Genomic DNA, 23,391 nt, shown 5'->3' on the forward strand with positions numbered 1-23,391 from the left:
CTGACCTCTCCTCTAACAACCCTGAACGAGGGAAAGTGTTCAAAGGAAAGTAAAAGTCATGTGAATTTCCAACTGTTTGTCCGAAACAAAACACGCTGTACTTGGTTACACGGGGAGAGAGAAGGTTATGACATTGAGATCTCTTACTTGCTCGGTTAAAACTAGAAGTGACTTCTAAAGCTCTGAAGGAGGAGTCAGGCAGTAGCCACACGCCTTATTATCACATATTAGCCTGCGATTCGGGTCACCTTGGGAACGCCCTGTAAGAACCATAGAAAAGTTTTACTTCTGATAGCCGCTCGAAAGTCCTGACCGTACAGATGCTGTGTAATTAAGTTTAAAAAATCCCATTTCGGTAAATGCAAAGTGCAGAACTTTTCTCATTTGCGTCTCCCCGTCTCTTGGCACCAAGAGGGCCATTACAAGGAGATCATATTGACTACGAAAAGTTTGGCTTCTTATTTATGTAGTTATAGGAACCCGCGTATTATTGTGATATGATAATCTAACTAGAGTGTAAGCTGGCGAGCCTTTACCTAGTGTATGGGTTTGTCTTAGCCTGTCAGCTCCAGTTTTTATCAGACCCCTTGAATATATGTATTGTAAGAAGCGCTGCATACATTTTTGGCGCTATACAAATAAAAGACAATAATAGTAATAAAGCAAAAGTTAATGATTGCAATAAATAAGCCGTTTACTGCATGGAGAGGAGAAACCAGAGTAAAGAACTTGTTTTACAGGGAAAGTAAAGTAGCTGTGAACTTTAAGGCGGTCCTACACAGTGTAACCCTGCGCCCCGCAGCGTGTAGTCCAAAACGAACCCAATTAACAAAGTTTCCGGGCGCTTTAATCTTGCCAAGCGGCAAAGAAATAGTTAACGCAGCGCCCTTCACAAAGGGGATCCAGAGGGCACGCACGCGCGCGCTCCCCGCTTTCCCTCACGCCGGTACGAATGAATGAAAAGTAGAGCAAGCGCGCGCATCGAGTGCCTCTTTAGCTCCTCCCCCTCCTTCTACAAGTCTCTCTCCGCGCGTGATGTCACCGATGCTATAAATTGCCGCGATGCTGACGTGTGCGCCCTTCAAGCCGGGCGGCGCGGGTTGATAGGGTTGTTGTGGTGTCACGCGCGGGGTTATTTTTTGGGGTTCTGAAACAAAAAGTGACTGCAAGCACTTTGCCAACCCTTACAGGGCCGCCTTCTACCCGCCGCTTTCCTCCATCCTCCGCTGAGCCATGGCCGGTTATCTGCGAGCTGTCAGCTCCATCTGTAAAACCTCCGCGACTGCCTTTGGCAAGAACCCCGGAGTCCTGGCCCCAGTCCTGAGCCAGCAACTGCAGCAGCAGAGGAACTGTGAGTGTGTGCTGGGCATCTTCAAGCCCCCTTCCTAGTGTGGGAGCCGCTGCATGCCCCTGCAGGAATGGGTTAACGCCCTGTGCCGGTTCTGCTTCCCCTTCATGGCCTGGCTCCTTGCACTGGCGGCGGCCGGTGTCGGCCCCTAATGCCCCCCTTTGTATGCTGCTGGTCCTGCCGCGGCGCTGCAGTAAGATGCAGTCAGTGTGTTTGCTCAGGTTTAGCGTGCCTGTACTGTGTCTGGATTTGCATGTGTGTGTGTACCTAAGTACGCTCTCTGTCTAGAGGCCGGGAACCTGGCGTTCCAGCCCTTGTCTAGCCGTGTAACCCGGTTTCTAGATTCTTGTACCAGATGCTGTGCAGATTCTGGGTGATTTGGGAGAAACTTGTAGCGTTACCCAGGCGAGTTCTCCCAAGCTGGGTCCTTCTGCTTTGGGATGACACTTGCGGCTGCATCAGCTGGTAACTGAGATGGCTTTCTCTGGGATCATCGCTTGGTCGTTACGTCACTTGCTAGTGATTTGACCTCTGCTGCTTCCTTTTGATACCCTGGCTATTGTAGGCCGTGGAACGTTAGCAAATGTGTCCTTAGATGTACTCGTTCTAGATAGGGCAGTGGTGATTGGTCGGCTCAGACCCCGCCTATTTGGGACGGATTTTTGGGTCTATACGTCGCTTGTCGGAAGCGAGTAGCCTCCTGCAGCTGTAGCTGGCCATCGGCTTCCTTACATGGTGCTTTCCTTCACGCTCCTGTCTGGATACGCATGCCTCATATACACGTCATGGCCTTACAGCAGCCTGTAGCTTCACCTTGCTTTAGTCTTTTGCTCAGTTTGGGGCATTTAACCATAAAGCAGGACGTAACATGGGACTGGATCATATGCCATAGGACCTAGGCCATCAGTAGGTTGCCTTACCCTTTGCTATATGCCACAATCTTTATGTATTGAAGGCATTTTCTATATGTTACCTGAAATATTCTCTAGGTTATAGCAGAGCGCCATGTCATTATCAGTGGGCTTTCCTATAAGGTTTTGGGATGCCCCCTTCCCTTTTGATGGCATTGCCTATGTATGTCAGCTGGAAAGTATTCACCGTTTACTTAGAGCGTACCTAGTTATGGCTTCTGACAAACTAAATATTTAATGTACTCCGAACTTGGCAGCATCTCACAAAATGTGTGATGAATAACAGACAAATGTTGAATTGTAATTTTTTTGTGGTGGAGAATATTCTACAGAGGAGGTAGATGCACTGGGACAGGTGCTTTGGGCTTGGTGTGCAGCCTCTGAATTTAATGTTAGCTTATTTGGGGTATTTTAAAGGTAGCTCCTCTTTAAAATCTTATTCTTTAAAGCGTCAGCGCTATAGTGGAATAACTAAGGTTATTGTTGGGAATATGACTTTTTTGCTGGCCTTGGCTAATTGTCCTCACTTGTCAAACGGTTACTGCTTTGGAACTCTTGATCGTTATTCTTTTGGATCTTTGACCTTCAGATCTTTGCTTACAGGACTGGAGGCCTGGGCTTTGTTACAGTTGACCAGGAGCTGGTATGATGGAAGGACAGTTTATGCGTCTGCTCTGTAACTTGGCCAGTTATTTGGGCTCGTGTGGGGAAAGGCTGCTTTTTTGCTTTGCGCTCTACTATATGGAGCTGCTTGGTTGGGAGGTCAAATCTTCTTGAAATGCCTTGTGCATTGGGGAGCATGTGATCATGATGTAGAAACTACAAAATAAACTAATTTTCCTGGCCTAAAAAAATTGCAATTTTGTGGAAATCACATCACACATTACATGTTATCTTCTGATTTGTCAATTGTCTCCTATGTAAGACAATGGGTACCCTGTATAACGAGATGGTGTAACAAGGTCGTTAACAGTTTCACTGTAATAAGTGCTTTATAGGCTGCCCTCGTATGGTATTTGTTACTTGGCTTGCACAGTATTGCCATGGTAACAACAAATATAAACAGTCAACCATGGAGAACTGAATAGCCAGCTCTTCTCACGGTTTTGTAGGCCATAGGCACTAAATTAATTTTTCTCAATTTGTAAAGATTCCAGAGCCGCACAATAAAAAATAATTAAATCCACTATAGACTTCAAAATGTGAAGGACACGGATATGTTAATTGTATAGACCTGTGATTACGTGTGCACTAGTTGAGAGGTTCCGTGAGTTATAGCCGTATATCTGCAGTTATGGCACATACTGCACGTTCTCTCAATGTGTACAGAAACCTGCGAAACGACGGCACACTGGCACTAAGCAAAGGAATTGCTGTGTCTTGAGGCGAATACATTACATCAGGGGTACTTAACTCTAGGGCCCGGGGCCTCCAGACAGGCCCAGATTTCAGGTTGCCCCGCATGTGCACTTCTGTGCCAGCTACTGCACAAGGCTTGTTTGGTGATCAGCATGGCCCACGAACAGCACATTCTAGAATTGTATCTAAAACTTACAGGCTGTAGACTGTAGTATTTTTTGAAAGCATATTGCGGATTCTTTGAGATGCTACAGAGGTACTAAGGGTGCTGTAATTCACAACACATGAACTGAAAAGTTGCTGTGGCCGAGTTGACTGGAAGTAGCTGAGCACTGCACCACTGCTTGACTTTATAGAACTGCTGTCTAGAATTGTAAGAGTTCAGCACTTTCTCCCAATGTCTGCTTAATCTAGAATCACCTGGTCTTAACCTGTTTGAATGTTTACCAAGCTCTCTAGAGATATACTAAAGGTTTAGTTACTTTCTACATTGATGAAAATTCTGGAATGCAGTGAAACTGGATTCAAGTCAACAGCTGTTAAAAGTGTTGTAGTCTTGATGTGGCTTTAATAAATTACATGCAGCTAAAGAGACGCTTAATTCATCATATGCACATTTTAGACTTGCTGTATTTTTTGCTAGGTAATTTGCTATCAGCATCTGGTGTGAATTAGCTCTGTCGTGTGGTTTTTGAATGATCTTCTATGCGTTCAGCATCAGCATTTGAGGTTTTAGTTGTAAGTGCTGAGGAAGGCAGGTTCTGAGACGGGACGTGATCAGATTATCTGACTGCACAAATGTGTAGGTCTGAAGTGTCATGCTGTTGGAAGGCAGTACATTAAGTTAATTGTGGCCCTTCCACCCTGCACAGTATACTTAACTATACAGTGCAGACCAGGACTTCTAGGCCCTAATACCAAAGCATATACCCAGTGACTGAAGTATATTTGGTAGTGGTGGCCCTGAGAAGATTCGGCCCTCTTTTCTGTTGAAGCCATATGTAGCGTGCTTCTGAAATTTTGAAGTCAAAGTTGCTTAGTCTGTAGGGCATAAATGTGGCTTGTGTAAGGTCATCTGGGATTTTGGTAGTTGACACATTTTTTACTAAACAGTTAATATTAAGTGCATTCATTCCATAATTTCCTGCCCCTACACTACTGATATAGTTCTTAAATATTATTCTACGGCACCCTTTATAACCTGAGCATTTTAGTCGCATCCATCTCTAGATGTTGGTTACATTATATTTTTGACATGGCCTTTCCATAAAATGCAATACAGAAATACCTGCAGCTTCTGGCCCTTTGGATGTTTCTGTGGGGAACTGTAGGAAGGAGGTCTGCCTTTTACTGTGATGGCATTATCCAGTGTGGACTGCTAAGCCTCTGCCATGTACTGTATTTAATGCTTTTTTTGTAATCAAATTCACATAGGGGTTCCACAGAATTGTTTCCCTGCCCTCCGGCTATTTGTTACTGAACATGTGCATTACCACTAGCCAACTCCAATGCCGGCGAAACCAAGAGTCCTGCCCCAACATACGTTTATTTACACCAATTACTTACATAGTACTTTAATAAACGTTCGTTGTTGGGTTTGTATGGGGCTTTGAATACTGCCTTCAATGTATTGGCACTTTGCCACATAGTTTCCTGAAAAGATACCTGGGTATGGCTGCCCATTTAGAACATGTGTGTGCATATATGTGGAGCTGTGCTTAAATTCAATGTCTTTAAGATTGCTTGAACGTGCTCACTCAGGGAGAGGTTTTCCTTTAAGGATAAGATACAGAATGCCATTTTTTTCTGTGTAATGCATGCAAGTTTAAAATATCCAAGGATGTCAGCAAGTTATGTGTGCTGTTTTTCACTGCCAGATGCTGACAAACGCATCAAAGTCGCTAATCCAGTGGTGGAGATGGATGGTGATGAGATGACCCGTATCATCTGGGAATTCATCAAGGAAAAGGTGATCCTGCCTTTAGGCTATACTCCTTATATTTTGGAATTTTCTTAAGCTGTCTCAGATATTTTTCAGTGCTAACATAGTCTGGAATCTTTCCTTATACCTTCTAAATTCACAAGTATCTAAGCTTGCAAGCCACCCATTCAAATTCAATGCAGGCTATATTGGATTTGTCCATTCTGAATTCCTAATTTGCTGGTTCCACAAGAGGGACGTGGAGGTGCACTAGTTCGTCAACCCTCCGCTTCCAGGCTAGAAAGCACACACAGCTTCACCATCAGAGGCTTTATGTTAGATACATAAGCATCAAACTTTGGCCATTGAGCTTTGCCACCCATTGTCTGTACCAATAAGCACACTTATAGAACTTGTATATAAAATAGTTTAGACACAAGAAAACTTAAACTAATTTAATACATTCTGCTAACCAGATTACCTGGGCATTCTTTTAGGTCAAGTGATCTGTGAGTGCACAAATACTTTTCTAATGCATAGGTTCTCTTGGCAGGCATTGGTTGCTATTTTAAGAGCTTCTAGCCATAAAGAAGCATCTTGTACATATTTGTGCAAGAAGTGTGTATAAAGCCTTGAAAGTAAGGGAAAAGGCTTACAGGGCAAATAGGAAGAAAAAATTAAAAGGGTGACAGGATGATTAATGATGTAATGAAGGTTTTAATTGAGAGCAGGGAAAGCGGTTCAAGGAGGACTTGAATGGTTGCTTTTACAGTTGTCTTTACACTTTCTTTCAGGGAAGAGCACCCTTAATCTATAACTGAGTTACAAGTGTGGCTGGGTTGGTGTACATGGTTAACTAGGAGCGAGTTCTCTACTACAGGGCTTGACAAATTTTTGTGAATCTAGGCACCAGGATTTTTTTTTAAACTAACAGTTGGTCAGGAGTGATCTGATCATCATCAGCCCACTTACAGAACTCAGCATTTGACCTGGAAGCACCCTGGACTTTTAGACTTTTAGGTCAATGCTGGGACACAATTGCTGGTCTATAGACCAGCCATTGCAGGGAGGAGTCTCTTTGAAGACTCTTGTAGGCTTCCATGCCTACAGGAGTCATCAAAGGGCTTGTGGGGGCTCGTTTTTGCTGAGCAGAGCCCCGTACAAAACTGGAATTAACCCCTAAAAAGCGATCATGGCATTGAAGGGGTTAATGCTGCACTGTCGCTCTCTTGAAGCGATCAGGCAGCAGGGGGTAGTTGTGTGGGGACCCAATCAACACACAGCCCCATTCCCTGAAGCTGTCTGTGGCAGCTGAAAATGTAATTGCTGGTTTGCCTGCAATCGTGTTTTCAGCCTACAGAATCGCTCTGTGGGAGTGATCACAGGCTCGGGGGCGTGCTCTGGGTGGCTGTGATGGTCTTTCCCAGTCACCTGGGCAGACACCAGCAGCAGCCCCCCCGCGATCACCACGATTGTGGCGACATGGGGGCATTTTTGGGGGATTTAACAGGCTGACAAACGCCTAATCAAAATTCTCAGTCGCCATGGTGACCTGGCACCTGGTATTTTTTTCGAGCCCTGCTCTACTATACTTGGTATGAACTGTCAGTGTATGTTTGAATATGATGCCCAGATTTTAGATTCAAAGACTCTAAGGACATGTACTCTTTACTTACTGTTGATCTCTCAGAGCTTTGGGAAGAAAACCATTGCTTAATTTACCTTTTATTGTCAACCGTCTCATTATACAATTCTCGTTTCAATTTGCTTTAGTTGATCTTGTCCAATGTGGATGTGGAGTTGAAATACTTCGACCTTGGTCTTCCATATCGTGACCAGACTGAGGACCAGGTTACAATAGACTCTGCTCTGGCCACCAAGAAATACAACGTTGCTGTGAAATGTGCCACAATTACACCCGATGAGGCCAGAGTGGAAGGTATGTGAGAAGGGAGGCTTGGCAACTTTAGACCAGTGAATTATTGCCACAAGCTACAAATGTGTATTCTAGTAAATGAGGCATCTTGAATTAGGAGCCTTGCTAGGTTATCTGACAGTAGTGTGGCTGACCTCTGGCTGCAAGTATTGCAGAATTACATGTGTTGTTTATCAGCTGACATGGTATATACAGCTTACTATCTTTGTTAAAAGAAACATTCCATAACCCAAGGGCATTATGTGACTTTGTTTAGAGTTTAAGCTGAAAAAGATGTGGAAGAGTCCTAATGGTACCATTAGAAACATCTTGGGTGGAACAGTCTTCCGTGAGCCCATTATCTGCAGGAACATTCCTCGTCTGGTTCCTGGATGGACTCAGCCAATAACCATTGGCAGACATGCCCATGGTGACCAGGTTGGTTTATTCCTAATACTTGTTAAGTACTAAAATTCTGATGTTTGGAGTTGTCATCCATTGTTAACTTTTAACTTGTGTTTCAGTACAAAGCCACAGACTTTGTTGTTGATAAGGCTGGAACATTCAAGATGGTGTTTACACCTGCTGATGGATCTGCTGCAAACGAATGGGAAGTGTTCAAGTTTCCTGCAGGTGGTGTTGGAATGGGCATGTACAATACAGATGAGGTGAATACGGTCTCCCTAAACAAAATTCTCATGTGGCACATAAAATTAACACTTGACATGCCTACATGTGAATGCTATGATCAAATCTAGAAAGTAACATCCAAGGCCCCAGTGCCTACTCTGGAATATTTTAGTAACATTTCTACAGCTAGCATGCATGATTTAGGCTTCCGGCCTGTTAAGTGTCAAAAAACAAGAGATTAACAGTACTCTCTAACTACAAATTGAGTACATGGCATGCCAACACTCTTTTTTTTGTTTTGTTTTTAGTCTATTGCTGGCTTTGGACACAGCTGCTTCCAGTATGCCATTCAAAAGAAATGGCCACTGTATTTGAGCACAAAGAATACCATCCTGAAGGCATATGATGGCCGATTCAAGGACATCTTCCAAGACATCTTCGAAAAGTGGGTTCTTTAACTATAAACATATAGCCTGTTAATGCCAGTATCGTGGATTGGTGCTAATTATGTTTAGACTTAATATTATAATTACCTGCACCATGCTAAACAACTATATATTATGGAATGTTACAGCTTTAATAACACCACGCAGTTGGTATCTAGTGTCATTATCATATGTCAGTACACTTTATAAACCCTACTTTGAAGGATTTGTCATTTCAAGAGGTTTGTGTTTTCAGGCACTACAAGCCAGAATTTGACAAGCTGAAGATCTGGTATGAACACAGGTTAATTGATGACATGGTAGCACAGGTTCTGAAGTCATCTGGAGGATTTGTCTGGGCATGCAAGAACTATGATGGGGATGTTCAATCTGATATTCTTGCTCAAGGTAGGATTTGGTCTCTTACCTGAGGTGCAGGTACCACCAGACACAATTAACTTTTCAGAGATACTGCTCCTTGAGTTAACAATTGGCCTTAACTCTGATATTCCTACACGGCTGTTTAGTGGTGCATCTTGCAAAAATAGTATGCTGATTAATGCTTTATTTTCTCCATCTCTACTAATCTCTTCTTCCTTCTCTAGGTTTTGGCTCTCTTGGTCTCATGACATCAGTTCTGGTTTGTCCAGATGGAAAGACCATTGAAGCAGAAGCAGCTCATGGAACAGTTACTCGTCATTACAGGGAGCACCAGAAGGTTTGTCCATTACTAGTCAAACCTCATTAGGTTCCATATTCCTGATCTCCTGAAAGCTTAAATCTTTTTCTATATTGACTCAACTTTCACTACAGACTTAATGCACGCTGTCCTGAAAGCTTGTAAAAAGGCTAGATGTAGTGAAGCTTCCACGATTGAACTGATCCATGATAAAATTTAATGGATTAGATGCTAAAAAGTCTAGTAGAAGCTGTATTTGCTGATGTATCTCATGGCATTACACTGGTTACACTAGTCAAACTACAATGAAAAAGTATAAAGGAAGGCTCTACATGACTCCCAGATGTTAATGTGGCACTTAATGTATTTGGCATAAAGTATCATGGGCACCTACTATACTATGCATACTTATTTATTTTAGGGACGTCCCACAAGCACAAATCCAATTGCCAGCATCTTTGCATGGACAAGGGGCTTGGAGCACCGAGGCAAGCTTGATGGAAACCAGGACCTGATTAAGTAAGTCTGCAATAAATGGTTTTGTACGTGTATAGCTTTATGGTAATGTGCAGTTGGGAGTCTGATGGCAACTGGAGAAACAGATCTAATTCCTACTGAGGTATCTGGTCAATTGGTAGGGGCCATGTGTGATCTATACAATGCTTTGCAGAAAGGAACGGATTCCCCATTATTGAGCAAGTCTAATTCATGCTGTTTGGTAATATGGTATTACTGTCGACATATCAATGTTTCATAAGGTAATGTTTGTTTTTTTTCTTCATTCAGCTTCTCACTGACACTTGAGAAGGTTTGCGTGGAAACTGTTGAAAGTGGAGTCATGACAAAGGATTTAGCTGGCTGTATTCATGGAGGTTTCAGCAAGTAAGTGTTCTATTATGTATTTATATAGTGCCAACAATACACATATTCAAGGGTTATAGACTTTAACAGCTGTGAAGTGATCAATTTTTTCTTCTGCTAAAAAGGAACCGGTCACTTTGCCTGAACTGCATTTTACAGATTGCATTACAGTGCATCAAATGTGTAATGCTTTGTGTAAAGAGAAACCTACAAATTCTGCAATGCTGTTAAAAAAATAAAAAATATATATATTTAAATTTCTGCTATTTTGCACTTTTCCTACAAAGGCTTTGGGATAAATAAAATGTTGTTTTTCTTGCAGTGTGAGACTGAATGAGCATTATGTCAACACCACAGACTTCCTCGATGCCATTAAGAACAACCTTGACAAAGCTCTTGGAAAGAACTAATGATCGCACTGTAGTCAATGGCCAGTTTTTTACCTCATTTTTAACTTTTTCAAATAGGAAAGCCACCATAGTGTGGATTGAACAAACTATAACCCATTTCTATGCTGGCTGTATTTTTTTAGAACACCTTCAAACTCAGCTGAAAATGGGAGACGGTCTTTTTAGATGCCTGTTTAGTGCTGGACCTCAGTATTTTGCACCTGCCATATTTTGATGTCAACTTAATCCTTATGGTGCGATGTATAGTTAATAAACCTACAAACTTTCCTTGTAAAGTGGTGGAAAATGTGTGCTTATTGCAATGTAATTGTTTACTGGTATCACTAATTACATTTAGGTTTATGACGTGCCTATAAATCTAATTGGTCCATTTTGCAATCATTTATGGGGGGGGCAAGGTATTAACTGGCAAGTGTTTTCTTTGTTTAAAAAAAAAATGTATAATACCCTTCAGAAAAACAGCAACTGATCTAATATTTTTTGCTCAACATGTTAAAACGTGCTGTAACAGATAAAACATTGTAACTTACCACTTTGATGCAGGCCACAGTGTTGGACGGTATGTTGAGAGCTGCAACTACAAATCTGAAATGTCAATTAAGTACCCTCTCTGCATTGTTACCCTGCAAAACCGACTGGAGAACGCCACTGAGAAAACTTAACTACGTAAAACGTGGCCCTTGCAGTAGAAATATCTGCTTGTTAGGATTTAATATACGCTGATAAAATTGAATGCGTCACCCTGTAATCTGTGAACAGAATAGTCTTCCTGACCTGTTTTACCAAATTACCAGTTGGTGCCAGCAATCTTGTCTATGGAAGAAATCTAGAATGATTAGTTCATTCATTCATCTTTGTGTAAACAAAATCCAAAAGTCAGATTGTTACAATACTATATTTATTAGACAAGACATGTATAATAAACATTGGTGCATGTCTTATAAATTAAATGTTTTGCCAAGTAAACATCATTTATTGTGAAACACAGTAGAGCTCTGCACGGTGGCCTTACTTTCAACTTATGCCAAAATATGGCACACTAAAAACCCAGGTAGCGTGCTTATTTAAATCTAAAAATATTCACTCCTGAACAAAAAAAAAATGAAAGGAAGTCAATGTGGCTGATGTTCTAAAGCAAGGCTGATCAGTCGTGGGTAGTTTGTATTCATCTATAAAGACTATTTCCTGTCTCCCACGGTAACGTGTTTACAACAGACATTTACCAAACACTGGGTAAAGGCTTATTTAACTTGCTATGAATTTAACCACCGGAACATCTTCTGGAAGGACTGAGTGAGTCCTCTTTATATATAGTCGTGTAGAACATCACAGATTCACACACTATGTTCTCTGAAATGGGGCAGCTGGGGGGGGCATGATTATTATCTTGTGATTAGTAACTGGCCAGTTTTAAGGCCCCATGCATTCTTGGCATCTTAATTTTGTCTAAGTGCAAATAAACACCCCATAATAAGATAAAGCTAACAGCTGCTTTGTGCACTACAGCCTGATGTGTTTTGTCTTCATGTGCAAGTGTTATACAGGTGTATATTAATAACCAGCTCAGGTTAAACATTATATACAAACAGTGCTTGATACCGTGGGAGCTGTAAGGAGCTGTTTGTAGATACATATTTGTCAAATCCACGGGTCCAGTTACTATACTTTGAGTCACCGAGCTGAATGCTGGGTTGGGATTTACAAAGAAGCTTAATATATGCACAACGTGTCTGAGCCGATTAAATATTGTGCCAGTGTGTATGGTCCAGTAGGAAAAAATTAAACTATTGTCCATAAATCAGTTTAATAATTGTTTAAAACCTTAGTGATCAGATGTAGTTGAGGTTTCGGTTGTGTGGTAAAATTCATACAAGAGGTAGTTTGGTCCTTATGTGTCTCTGTAGAATGGTTGGTTCAATTATGTTAATTTGGCTTTAAGAAAAAACAGCAAATAAGCTGGTTAATACGCATAAGTGATCAGATGCGCATTACCTTTTTATTGCCTAAGGAGAGATTTACACGTCTGGCTGCGGTTTCATAAACCCCAACTGCTCGGCCTTATCCCATCATGCACTGTGACCTTTTCTCTAATTGCTGTGTATTTAGGTGATAATACGATCTAATCGTGACTAGTTAAGTCAACAAGAGCTCAAACAATCCATGGATACTTTGGGTTCCAGGACCCGCTTCCTTAGAAGGGGATAATGTTAGAAGCTCTGTTTTGTCCCGTGCGCATGGTCACAAACAGCTACAGTACCAAGATTTTTCACACACAAATAAAACAAATCCGTGACAGAACCCCTAACGCTCTTGGGAGGACACCCTGGATCGTTACAAGAAGCTTAAAATATACTGTTAAAGTATTTCCTTTAACTCCAGACATTCTTAACATTACTCACAACAACAAAATGTTTTTGTTGTAATCGCTATGGGAGATTTCTATATAACACTGATAAATTAGGTATATTTTGGAATACACACTTTATTATATCCTTGGAAAATTTACAGTAACACTGACTAAGAGTTCAAATAAATACAATGTTTTGAATATTTGTTGCAGGAGGCAGAAACTTCGGCTTTTAGCAAATATGGTGCATTGGTTATACTTCTCTTGCAGCTAACATGCTACCACGGCCAATTAGTTTGATATAATAATAAAATACAGGTTTTGTGAACTGTTACAAATCTCTACTCTGACAGTAGCCGCAAATGCTATTTAACCATGTACCTGATACTCCACTATGCTCAATTTATGTAAAACACACAGGTTGCCAAATGTCTGCTCTGTACACATTTAATAAAAAAAACACAATATAGATATATTTCTATTGTTTTCTTAGCTATAGATACAGTTTGCAATAGGTAAAAGGCAACAAAATACAACTAAATTAGGAACATGATATGATATTCTTCAATATGTGGGGAAAGCACTTTTGCTTGCGCTTGTTACTTCCTGCTCTGTCTTGCTCAGGAAAGTGAAAGAGGAGAGCACGGCTAAACCTCTCAGCCCCTTATGTTGAATAAAACATTTCCAAAAACGTTTATGCAGATGCAGTTGGCCACCCAACGAGTTTCTGTTATCTTTCTATTTCACATAATCTTTACGAGAAACATTAATATGTTTTGCTTTAGGGAATATACAAAGCATGCGTTTTTAGCAACAGCTATGGTGACTCAGCTTATAGGACTGCATAAAGCTCTTTCATTTGGTTGTGAGGCATTCTCTCTTTGGTCTGCAGTATTTGGAATTGGTTATGACACCTTTATTAAAATTTTTTACCGTTCTTTGTTTCATGTGTGTCATCTTTAAAACAGCAAATTAACAATATACACGTAATATAAATGGCTGCTGAATAATTAAACGGAATGACAAAAATAGTATATATATATATATATATATATATATATATATATATATATATATATATATATATATATATCCACAAGAAATTAAGACTGTGTGCTAACTTCTCAATAAAGTAAGTTATATTGTACCAAGGTAATGATCTCACAAAGATCACCATCAGTTTGTTGTATGGAAACATTTCCATTAACTATAAACATATTTTAACATTGTCTTACTGATGGTGCCTTATTGTATTAGGTGTGTGTTACAGGTACAACGTTTATGTACTAATTTCATCTCTGTATAATGCTTGTACATATACTTATTCAAGAAGAATCAAAGTAACGATAAAGCCGAGCTAATAGGATTAACATACATAAGGAAGGATAGCTTGGCATAATGGTTCAGTTGTAATATGCGCAAGTACAACCTCAGGCACCAGTTTTAAGAGTGTATTTATTAACCCGGGAAATAAAAGGAGAAGTGAGTGTTTCCGCTCCCTGATAGGACTATGCATTCAGAAGGGCCACACCTATAGTTTTTATATATAAGACTGATTGATATGAAAAAAGGCAAAACCAATCATCTTAAACTGCACTCGTATACTGTTATCTTGCTCTAAAACATGGTGATAATTAGAATTATGGACTTTGATTTACTTATTTTATTCTCACTGTTCTTTCTAAAACTGCCAGGCCAAAGGGTGGAAACACAATGCAATACAGTCAAAATATATGTAAATTTCTCTTTGCTAAGGAGGCAGGTTGACCTTAAAATGATGAATAAGCCTGCTGGGATCCGTCCACACAGTATTTATTCATCATGTGTCATTCTGCATTAGACCACCGGGTGGCAGAAGTTTTCTTTGCTGCGTGAAAAACCTGTTAAGGTAAAGAATAAATCGCATTTGGAATCATGGTACCACATTTGGTATTTTGCGCCAGAACCGCTCTTTGTATAAAAATGTTATTCCTGGCATCACCGCTGCCCCAGGAAACTGGAATCTAGTGAGTGACAATCCTAAAGGATTTCAGACTTTAAACAAACAGTTGAGACAAAAGCAACCTAGTAATGGAAGCTGTTCATCACGTGCATTTGAGTGCAGTTAACACTTTAAGCTCCCTCCAGCTCTTTGCTCAGAAGCATTGGAAAGTGGTCATAGTTGGCTTTAAGCCCTGTAATGCCATGGGGGGGGGCATTGCGTAATTACACATTTGCTGTTAAAGGCGCATAGGGAAGGTGCTTGAAATAGGAGGAGAAAGGAGTATTTAGGGCATTTTATCAAATGCTGGATTCATAAATGATATTGCATGCAACATCAGTGCTAAAGCTGAAAACCTGACCCTTTTCACTTTAGTGCGGCTGCTCCTTTGGGTTGGTCGGTAACGGTAGTGTTAACCATCAATGATATACATCTAAGCCAGACTCTGCTACTGTGGACTTGTTTTATTGTATGAACAATAAGGTAATGATTTCTGATGCATTAACGTAACTGGGTACGTTTCCAGAGGTTTTGAGCAAAAGCAAAGCATTGTGCTGTCTTTACACATGAAGGATATATTGTAACTCTGCTCACAAAACTTATCAGGTTTATTGACAATATATCGTAGATGAGGGGCAGAAACCTCTACGCATCTCCAAGACATCTATGGATATTCTTTTTGGTGGCAAGTCTGATAAAAAGACTCGGTTTTTGTCTACTTTTACTAAACAATGTAAATAAAAGGATCAGACGATGTGGTTGGGGGAGGTGTATGTTTCAGTAGATGTGCACACTAATGTAAACTTCATCCATGTCAATGAAACATTATTTTCATCTTATACAGTACAGCTGTTATGTCCCTGGGTTGGTACTTCCTACTTTTCATGTTTGTCAAAGGCTTTTAAAAACCCAATACTAATGGAGGCCCCAAAACTCTGACAATCTTTTGCTTTGGAAAGTAAGACATCACAGTTTAACATTCTCTTTCTTTTTTAAAGAGCAATCTAAAAGCTAAACAAATGAGTGTTGCATTAAAGCCATGTTTTCACCATCTCTATATTAAAACAGAAAACCCAAACACAATACAGTATAATGTATAGGATGTACTTCATCCAGAGACCAGGAACAGAGCAGAGAGGTAGTTTCCAGCCTCACAGGCTGCAGGTAATATTCAACTAAACATATTTTCCCTCTATTCCTGCTTTGTTTCATCAAGTACAGTGTCTTTTTTAGGAGCGGATTTACGGATTCTTTCAGATGTGAAACAGACAAACAAAGGACAGGTCTAGGGAAGTAACGCTACGCTAGAACACACAACTAACCCAAGGTAGGGATTAAACCTGGGCATTTAATGAATTCTCCCGCCTGGCCTAGTTACATTGTTGCCAAGCAAATAATTTGTGTTAATTCACATTCTTTCTCTGTCAAAGTAACCCCCCCCAAAAAAAATTCTAATAAACCAACATTTTACCCTTCAGTGTAAGACATTTTTTCTGATTGTGAAAGAGCAGTGGGTGTAACACAGTTGCCTCATTTCTTGGTAGGTAGCATTCAGGCCACTATGTTCCATTTCTGGATAGGTCAGAAAACAGATAATAACACAAAAAGCGAGCAGTTCAAAACACCAGTGCTCAAACTACAAAACAAAAACAAAAAAACAACAGAGTCTGTGCCAGGCCTTAGCACGACCACGTGCCTACAGCACAGGTACTTATCGCCAAGGCAAAGAGGTGTCTCACAGCCTACAGGAAACACCAATCTTTCTTCTTCAAAAGATCTGTAGAGGCAACTTTCCATGAAATCCACCCTGGTAGCTCATAGCCACTCTCTAGGAGGTGAGGTCACGTGACACCTATAGGCTCTCTTCTCACAGAGGATGAGGCTGAAAATCCTTTAGCTGTTTAAAGGAAAGTAACTTTCATTGGATTCAAGTCTATTTCTCTTCTGTCTACAAGACATTATAATAGACCATTTCCTTCATTGTCTGGTCTCCTGACACATTTTCTACTTCACCAAAGCCATATGAATTCTCCTCATAGTCATCCATCTCTTGATGGCCATCCACGTCATTGGTATCTGCGTCTGGAAGGTCCATCATGGGATCTGCAAAAATGGATAAAAAGTTCAGCTGACTTTAGGACACTGAAGGGTAAAGTCCACAGTTACTCCAATATAATTAATTATTTTTATACATGATCAATATCATTGTCTCTTTGGCTTAACAAAGAAAAAAAGGTCTGAATGGTCCTTTTAGTGGAGGCACAAAGGGAGGGGACTATTAAGTTGGTAACAATGGGTTGAGGAGGTCAAATCTGAGACATTTAATGCGGAAGGTCACAAGGGTGGTAACCCTGTAGTGGTAAGTAACGCTCTGGGTAAATCACAATAGGGTCAATCAAGTGGACTTTTGTTCCTTACCTTGACTATCTAGACCAACGTCCATGACCCCATGTTTAACTTTCATGTGTCGACTGAGGTTACCCTTGAGGTTGAACTTGCTGGAGCAATAGGGACACTTAAAAGGTTTATATCCGGCATGAAGATGCATATGACCCAGGAGATTGTACATTCTGTTGAAAGATTTCCCACAAACCTACAAAACACAATAAAAAGTGCTGTTTAGCCATCAAGATGTGGTCCAGATCATTTTTATCATGCTGAAAATATGGAAATGAAAACTTTACATAACAAAAAGCTGTAGTCAGCATGATGCGAGAGTTAGAGTATACAATCCAATTCCTGTGGAGTTCTTTACCGTGGAAAGTCTTTGACTTAATTCTACAGAATAATATAAGATATGGTGAGATAAAGGGATCCCCAACTTATTACCTAGTGCATCTCACACAAATAAACCAACATTCCCAGCACAGCTCTCTCTCTTCACATTTTCATCCACCAATGCAACAAATAATGTTTTTAATTGTTTATGTAACTTGCAATGAAGAGAGATGCCAAGCTTTAAACCAAGATAAGCTTCACCCCTTCTCTCTATTATGGGCAAATGATTATGTGTAAAATAATATCTCACTAACTCGGTATTATTTGGAGACATTTATATTGTACAATATACCATATATAAATAGATATATAAATTGTTACATCTACATATAAATTGTGATGTGATATACTATATATATTGTATAGCTATAACTATACCTACTAGCATTGGTTTTTGATATTCTGTAAATGAAAATAAGTGAACTTCTTTAGATAAAGGCTATTCATAGTGTTAAAATACCCTGGATAGTTATGTGCTTTACATAAAGTGTTGTTGTTCACGCTCTGCAAACTGTACAGATGGAACAGACACCTTTCTAATGGCTCACCTGCCTAGGAACATGGCGTGGATTAGTAATATTACATCTAGATGATGTACTTTTTAGATATTGATATGAATGTGTAAGGTTATTTCCACAATACAGTAATTCAAATGTGCTCCTATAGAATAGAGTAGCTGCCAGTAAACAGGATGCCGGTTAGCCTAGGGCCAGCCCCGCTCCCCGCGAGGGGAGATCGTCCGGCTTGTACCTTGCATTTGAAGGGCTTGACAGGGGAGTGGACTATCATATGGGTCTTCAGCGTTTGCTTCTGTACAAAGGTCTTAAAGCAGATATGGCACTGGAATGGACGGACACTGGCATGGATCAGCATGTGGCGCTTCATGTTGGCATGCAGGGTGAATTCCCGCCCACATACCTCACACTTAAACTCCTTGACTCCCTAGAAAGGGTAAAACAAAAGCAAAATAAAATTAGATTCTCAATATCATTGAAATAAACATAACATTTCAGTTCTTGTTCTGGTTGGGTACTTGTTTTCTATATTTCATTGAACTGGAAGGCTACATGGGCCTGCCCTTCACATGAGACGCCAATACCTAATAGGAACCAAGTAGATGTTCTTCATCCATATTGACATAAGTCAATTTGTTATGTTACATACTACTTGTTATGTCCTGTCTACCCATTGTACAGCGCTATGGAATTTGATGGCGCTTTATAAAACAATAAGTAATAATAATACATCTTTGGTATAATTAGCACAATTTACCTCTTTTTCAAGATTCCTGAAAAAGGGGATGCACATTATAACAGAGTACATAAAAGGATGGCTGCAAGGCCCTACAAAATTAGGTAAGCTGGGAGGGGGTCCTAAATATAGATGTGTGTTTAGCAAGGAGTGAGCTTGTATATATGGGAGTATGTTTGAGATTGCAGAAGTAACCTGTGAAGCTGGAGTTATACCTGCGTACTATACTTCAGCTTTACGGTAAGTTAATACACGATATCTTTATTTTATAAACTTCCAGATCCAATTTATTATTGCATCTTATTTTACAGTTTACTAAAAAGTTTACTAACAAATTCTCCTTTCTACAAAAGGGTACAAAAACAATTGGAAATGTTGTGACTGCGCTTGTACACGGGAGGGAGCCAGAGAGCTCTGGAAAAGTAGTTTGGTACCAAACATCAAAATAGAAGAATGAAGGTAGCGCATGACTGTGGGACACAATGCACAACATGCGAAATGTTGTGATTTATTCACATTTCTAATTTTAAGACAACCTAACAGGCTGATTTAGTGTTTTGTTTATTGAATGCATGGTAGACTACATGCTGTAGCACTCCTGATGTACCTGCACACAGCTATTTATATTACAATCATAAGGATAACACGGTTATACTGTGCTCTTAGTCCACTGAGACCTGGTAGTATATGTACATTAAAATAAATCAATGTGAGGGGTTAGCTCTTATGAGCCCCTGTCCATGGTACTTACAATGGCTGTGAACTTAAAGCCAAAAAAGCTCCCCTGTCCTAGCAATACATATATCTTAACATTGGTACATTGCTTTGTAGCAGCCGGTTAGGTAAATTAACACAACATTTTTATTTTTTTAAGCCCTCAGGCACTAGGTTCACATGTTGAAGTAAAGGATGACATAAATAAGTGATTATCGGCCTCATGATTTATGTCATGATGGACCTACATGAATGGGGTTAATCACACTTGTTGGATCCCATTTCAATTAGTGAGACAGCATGGGACAAACACATCATTTTTCATCCTTCGTGGTTATTTGTTCGAATTAGACAACAGTTTGTTTCACTAACCTCAGTCCTAATGGCTTCAGAGCAAGAAGAGGGTAGCACCCCTTCCTAATAACTGTCAACTGGAACCCATCACAATAGTTTATTCTACTAACCGGCTAATCACAGTCATTTGGTTAAAAGGTAGAATGATGACACGCTCCTATTTCCATGTAATTGTCACTTTACCTCTAAATAGTGTCATATGGGCCCTTGGTACAGGGGGCAGATACAGCAGAGCACAAGCAAAACAATACACCTACCTTGTGTGTAAGCGAGTGTTGCTTGAGATGGTGGATCTGACTAAACTCCATGCCGCATTCTTTACAAACAAATGGTCGGACATTCTGGTGCTTCAGCATATGATTCTGCAACTGACTACGGTAATGGAAGGATTTGCTGCACTCCATGCACTGATACAGTGTAGGGCCCTGATGTGAAGAAATGTGTCGTTTCAGTTGTGTCAGGGTAGCAAAGTCCAATCCGCATTCAACACAAACATGGCACCTTCCGTTTTCATGTTTCACTTCGTGGGCTTTTAACTCACTAGGGTAAGCAAAGCCCCGACCACAAAATCGGCAGCTGTAGGGTTTTATATCCGTGTGCAGTAACATATGCCTTTTCAAGTGGCTTGTCTGTGTGAATGCCTTGTTGCACACCTCACATTTATGTGGCCTAGTGCCTTGATGGGTAAGGAGATGGGTTTGTAAGTGGCTTGGTTGCTTGAAGAGCTTGTTGCAGTGCGGGCAGGAGTGAGGTTTGATTCCGCTGTGCCCCAGGATGTGCGTGACCAGGTTGTACTTTGAGGTGTATGATTTCTCACACATGCGGCACTGCCAGCGTTTCTGGCGGTCACCAGCTTCCACTAGGTAGGAATCATCAATCTGTACATTTATGTCTAAACGATCCAACTGAGCCTTTTTGTTGCGCTCAATAGATTCGGCAGTGTCAGTTTCAAACTCGTTTGTGTCCTGCCAAGTGTAGTTCTGCCCATTTTCCTCTGTCTTTGGAGATCCTGCATTGAATTCTCTACTCTCACTAGGAGGCATCAAACCTGGGCCAAAGCTACATTGTCTCTGGAGGTTTTCCAAGTTGGCACTTCCTGGAACTACTGGAACAGGTGGTTGTGGGTATGGGTTGTGTACTGGATGCTGAAAAATTGGTCTATAATCTGTTTCTACCTCATGATGTTGTCTTTCCCTTAAGTGATTGGGTCTACGGGGTCTCCTGCGAAAAGCCCCGAGATCTATCATTTTCATAGTACTGTTATGTACAGAGTTCTCACTTTCCTGCTCAAAGTTTTCTGCTGAAAGTTTTTCCAGCGGCTGCTTCTCATCATTATCTGTCTCTATGGGAACTTTGTAGATTTCTACCTCTTCTCCTTCATTCTCCTCTTCAGTTTTCTCACATTTTATTTTCGGCACAACTCTGACAGGCTGCCGTTTCTTTCTCCTTGTATGTTTTTCAGAGTCCAGAGAGTCATCCTCCTGAGGCTCAGTAGCAACGCTCTCATCTGAGTTTCTGTAGGCTTCTCTTTCGGGTTGCTCAGCCTCAACGGGACATTTATCTGAAAACTCACTTCTGGATGCAGGGAAAAACCCACTGGGGCTGATAGTGGCACCAAAGACTTCATTTTCTGACACCAGTCCTAAAACAGCTGCCTGTGCTAGAGAAAGCACCACTACTGCGTCAGTCTGAGTGCCAAAGTCAGTGAACCGCTCCATCTTACACACCATCAAGGAGTTGCATATTCCCTGCAGAAAACACAATGTATAGTATGCATTTTCAGTTAATTAATTCAAAACTCTGTTTATTACAATACAATAACTGACCATTGACAATCATTATGTGGTATGGGTTGTATGCCAATTCAGTATGAGAACCATTATATGCAGGTTTTCCCCCCTATTCTCTTGATGAGACCCCTGTACTAGTGAGAATCCTGTGAACAGACTCCTCGTAAACCTAACGCTTGGATCCTTATTTTCGGTTTTCTACTTCTGTCTCATACAGAAGTAGAAAAACATTAGACAGTCTTTTTTTCCTTAGTGATCCTGCATGTCTGTCTTTTAAATCATAAAAAAGCAGCACGCCTCCATTTATAACATAACACACAGATTAATGCTCTCTTGTTTATACCCCTAAACTATGACCCTGTCTAGCAAACAAGCACGACCGTTGGCCTATTCTTTTTACAATAAAAACCCTTTATGGACAACTGAATTTTCTGAAGATACTGACCCGCCCCAAATATAAACCTAATATTTGTATTATTTTGCATACGTGCACAATGTATTGAAATGAACCAAACAATTATTTCAAATACATTGAGAAAAAAAAGTGGGTTGATGACAGCACATAGGTTCTATGAGGTGACAAATGCCAAAGACTACATTAAAGTGCATACGCGTCCTTTAAACCACCACTCTCGCTTTATTCCAACAGAACACATTAAACCTCTGAAAGTGCTTTCTGAAATAATGCAGCAGAAATTCACTTTCTAAGAGTCTCTAGCGTTAGCCGCCGCTTAATTAGGCAATCTGGTTCAATATCTACGGATTCCATTTGAAATGAAATGATTTCATGGAGAATGCATCTACAGATAAAAAAAAAAATCGTGTTCTAGAGATGATCCCTGGGTAATTGTTAATCCTGGTGCTCAGAAGAATGTCCTGGAGATGTTGAAAGAACAGTGAGGGGGGATATTAGGAGTTGGTGACACGTGCGAGTCCATGGAGATTTAAGAATACACTTTACCAAATAATACAAACAAGTCAAATAAGACAAGGGCTGCACAAAATAATGAAATGTGGATGTTTAAGATTAACTGGAACAGCTTATGGATAAGGGTTAAATGTTAAAAATATGGAGAGTAGTAGCATCAGTAGAAACTGGTTTGACATACGTTCTTTAGACGTTTGGAACTACTCTTCTACTAAGTTTACTCTTACATTCCCTGCATCTCTACCTAAAAGCTACAACCCATGGTCACAATCCCATGTCACCGTGATTGCGATGACCGGACCAGTGAAGCTATAGCCAATCCCCTCGCACCTCCGTGCATGTGATCACTGCTAAAGCCAATCGCGTGCACAGATAACGTTAAATGGCAGAGGCAGTGGATACGTAAAAATTATAAAGAATACAGGGTGGTTTTTAAAATCAGGGCGAGTTAATGAATATAGTTTTCAGAATATCACTATACAAAATGATAAAAGTGCTGCTAGCCTCTTAAATGGATATTGTGATTTCAAATCCAGTGCTAACAAGTATTTCCAAACCCATCTGGCCTCTCATATAGCACAGTTTAATTAATTAGTAGCAATTAATTAGTTCCAAATCCTTTTGGAGAAAATACACAGTGCTCCTCTCTCTATATCTATTACACACATATACGCACACATACACATACACTCACAGCTTTAAAATGCTAGAGGTCATTAGGTAACACTTCAAAATGTAATGAACCATGGAAAATGGCTTTGGGTACACCATTCACAATTTTTATTTCTA

General features: G+C 40.4%; 2 protein-coding genes across 3 annotated transcripts in view; one reads left to right on the forward strand and one right to left on the reverse strand.

Annotated features, from left to right (window-relative positions):
* Nucleotides 1–1,074: 1,074 nt before the first annotated feature.
* Nucleotides 1,075–11,409, forward strand: IDH2 (isocitrate dehydrogenase (NADP(+)) 2). Its single transcript, XM_053462217.1, has 11 exons — nucleotides 1,075–1,351; nucleotides 5,496–5,587; nucleotides 7,313–7,478; nucleotides 7,732–7,892; nucleotides 7,979–8,122; nucleotides 8,393–8,529; nucleotides 8,766–8,917; nucleotides 9,115–9,227; nucleotides 9,610–9,707; nucleotides 9,975–10,070; nucleotides 10,372–11,409. Exons 1-11 carry the CDS (start codon nucleotides 1,234–1,236, stop codon nucleotides 10,457–10,459), a joined length of 1,365 nt encoding a protein of 454 aa, XP_053318192.1. The 5' UTR covers nucleotides 1,075–1,233; the 3' UTR covers nucleotides 10,460–11,409.
* Nucleotides 11,410–15,788: 4,379 nt separating this feature from the next.
* Nucleotides 15,789–23,391, reverse strand: part of ZNF710 (zinc finger protein 710) — a 36,908-nt gene continuing 29,305 nt past the window's right edge. For both annotated transcript variants that reach the window (XM_053464316.1, XM_053464317.1), the window contains 4 exons: nucleotides 20,142–21,632; nucleotides 18,316–18,507; nucleotides 17,206–17,380; nucleotides 15,789–16,890 (listed from right to left, as the gene is read on the reverse strand). In XM_053464316.1, coding sequence (XP_053320291.1) covers nucleotides 16,736–16,890; nucleotides 17,206–17,380; nucleotides 18,316–18,507; nucleotides 20,142–21,614 — 1,995 coding nt within the window. In that variant the 5' untranslated portion in view covers nucleotides 21,615–21,632 and the 3' untranslated portion in view covers nucleotides 15,789–16,735. The remainder of the gene's footprint in view (nucleotides 16,891–17,205; nucleotides 17,381–18,315; nucleotides 18,508–20,141; nucleotides 21,633–23,391) is intronic.

This window comes from Spea bombifrons, chromosome 4 (genome assembly GCF_027358695.1).
Source record: "Spea bombifrons isolate aSpeBom1 chromosome 4, aSpeBom1.2.pri, whole genome shotgun sequence".
Classification (NCBI taxonomy): Eukaryota; Metazoa; Chordata; class Amphibia; order Anura; family Pelobatidae; genus Spea; species Spea bombifrons.

Excerpts from the sequence above, each read along its gene's own strand:
- IDH2 (XM_053462217.1), top strand. The coding sequence starts at position 1,234 with ATGGCCGGTTATCTGCGAGCTGTCAGCTCCATCTGTAAAACCTCCGCG. Across the intron at positions 5,588-7,312 it reads GGGAATTCATCAAGGAAAAG|TTGATCTTGTCCAATGTGGA; the intron begins GTGATCCTGCCT and ends AATTTGCTTTAG. Across the intron at positions 8,123-8,392 it reads GCATGTACAATACAGATGAG|TCTATTGCTGGCTTTGGACA; the intron begins GTGAATACGGTC and ends TTTTGTTTTTAG.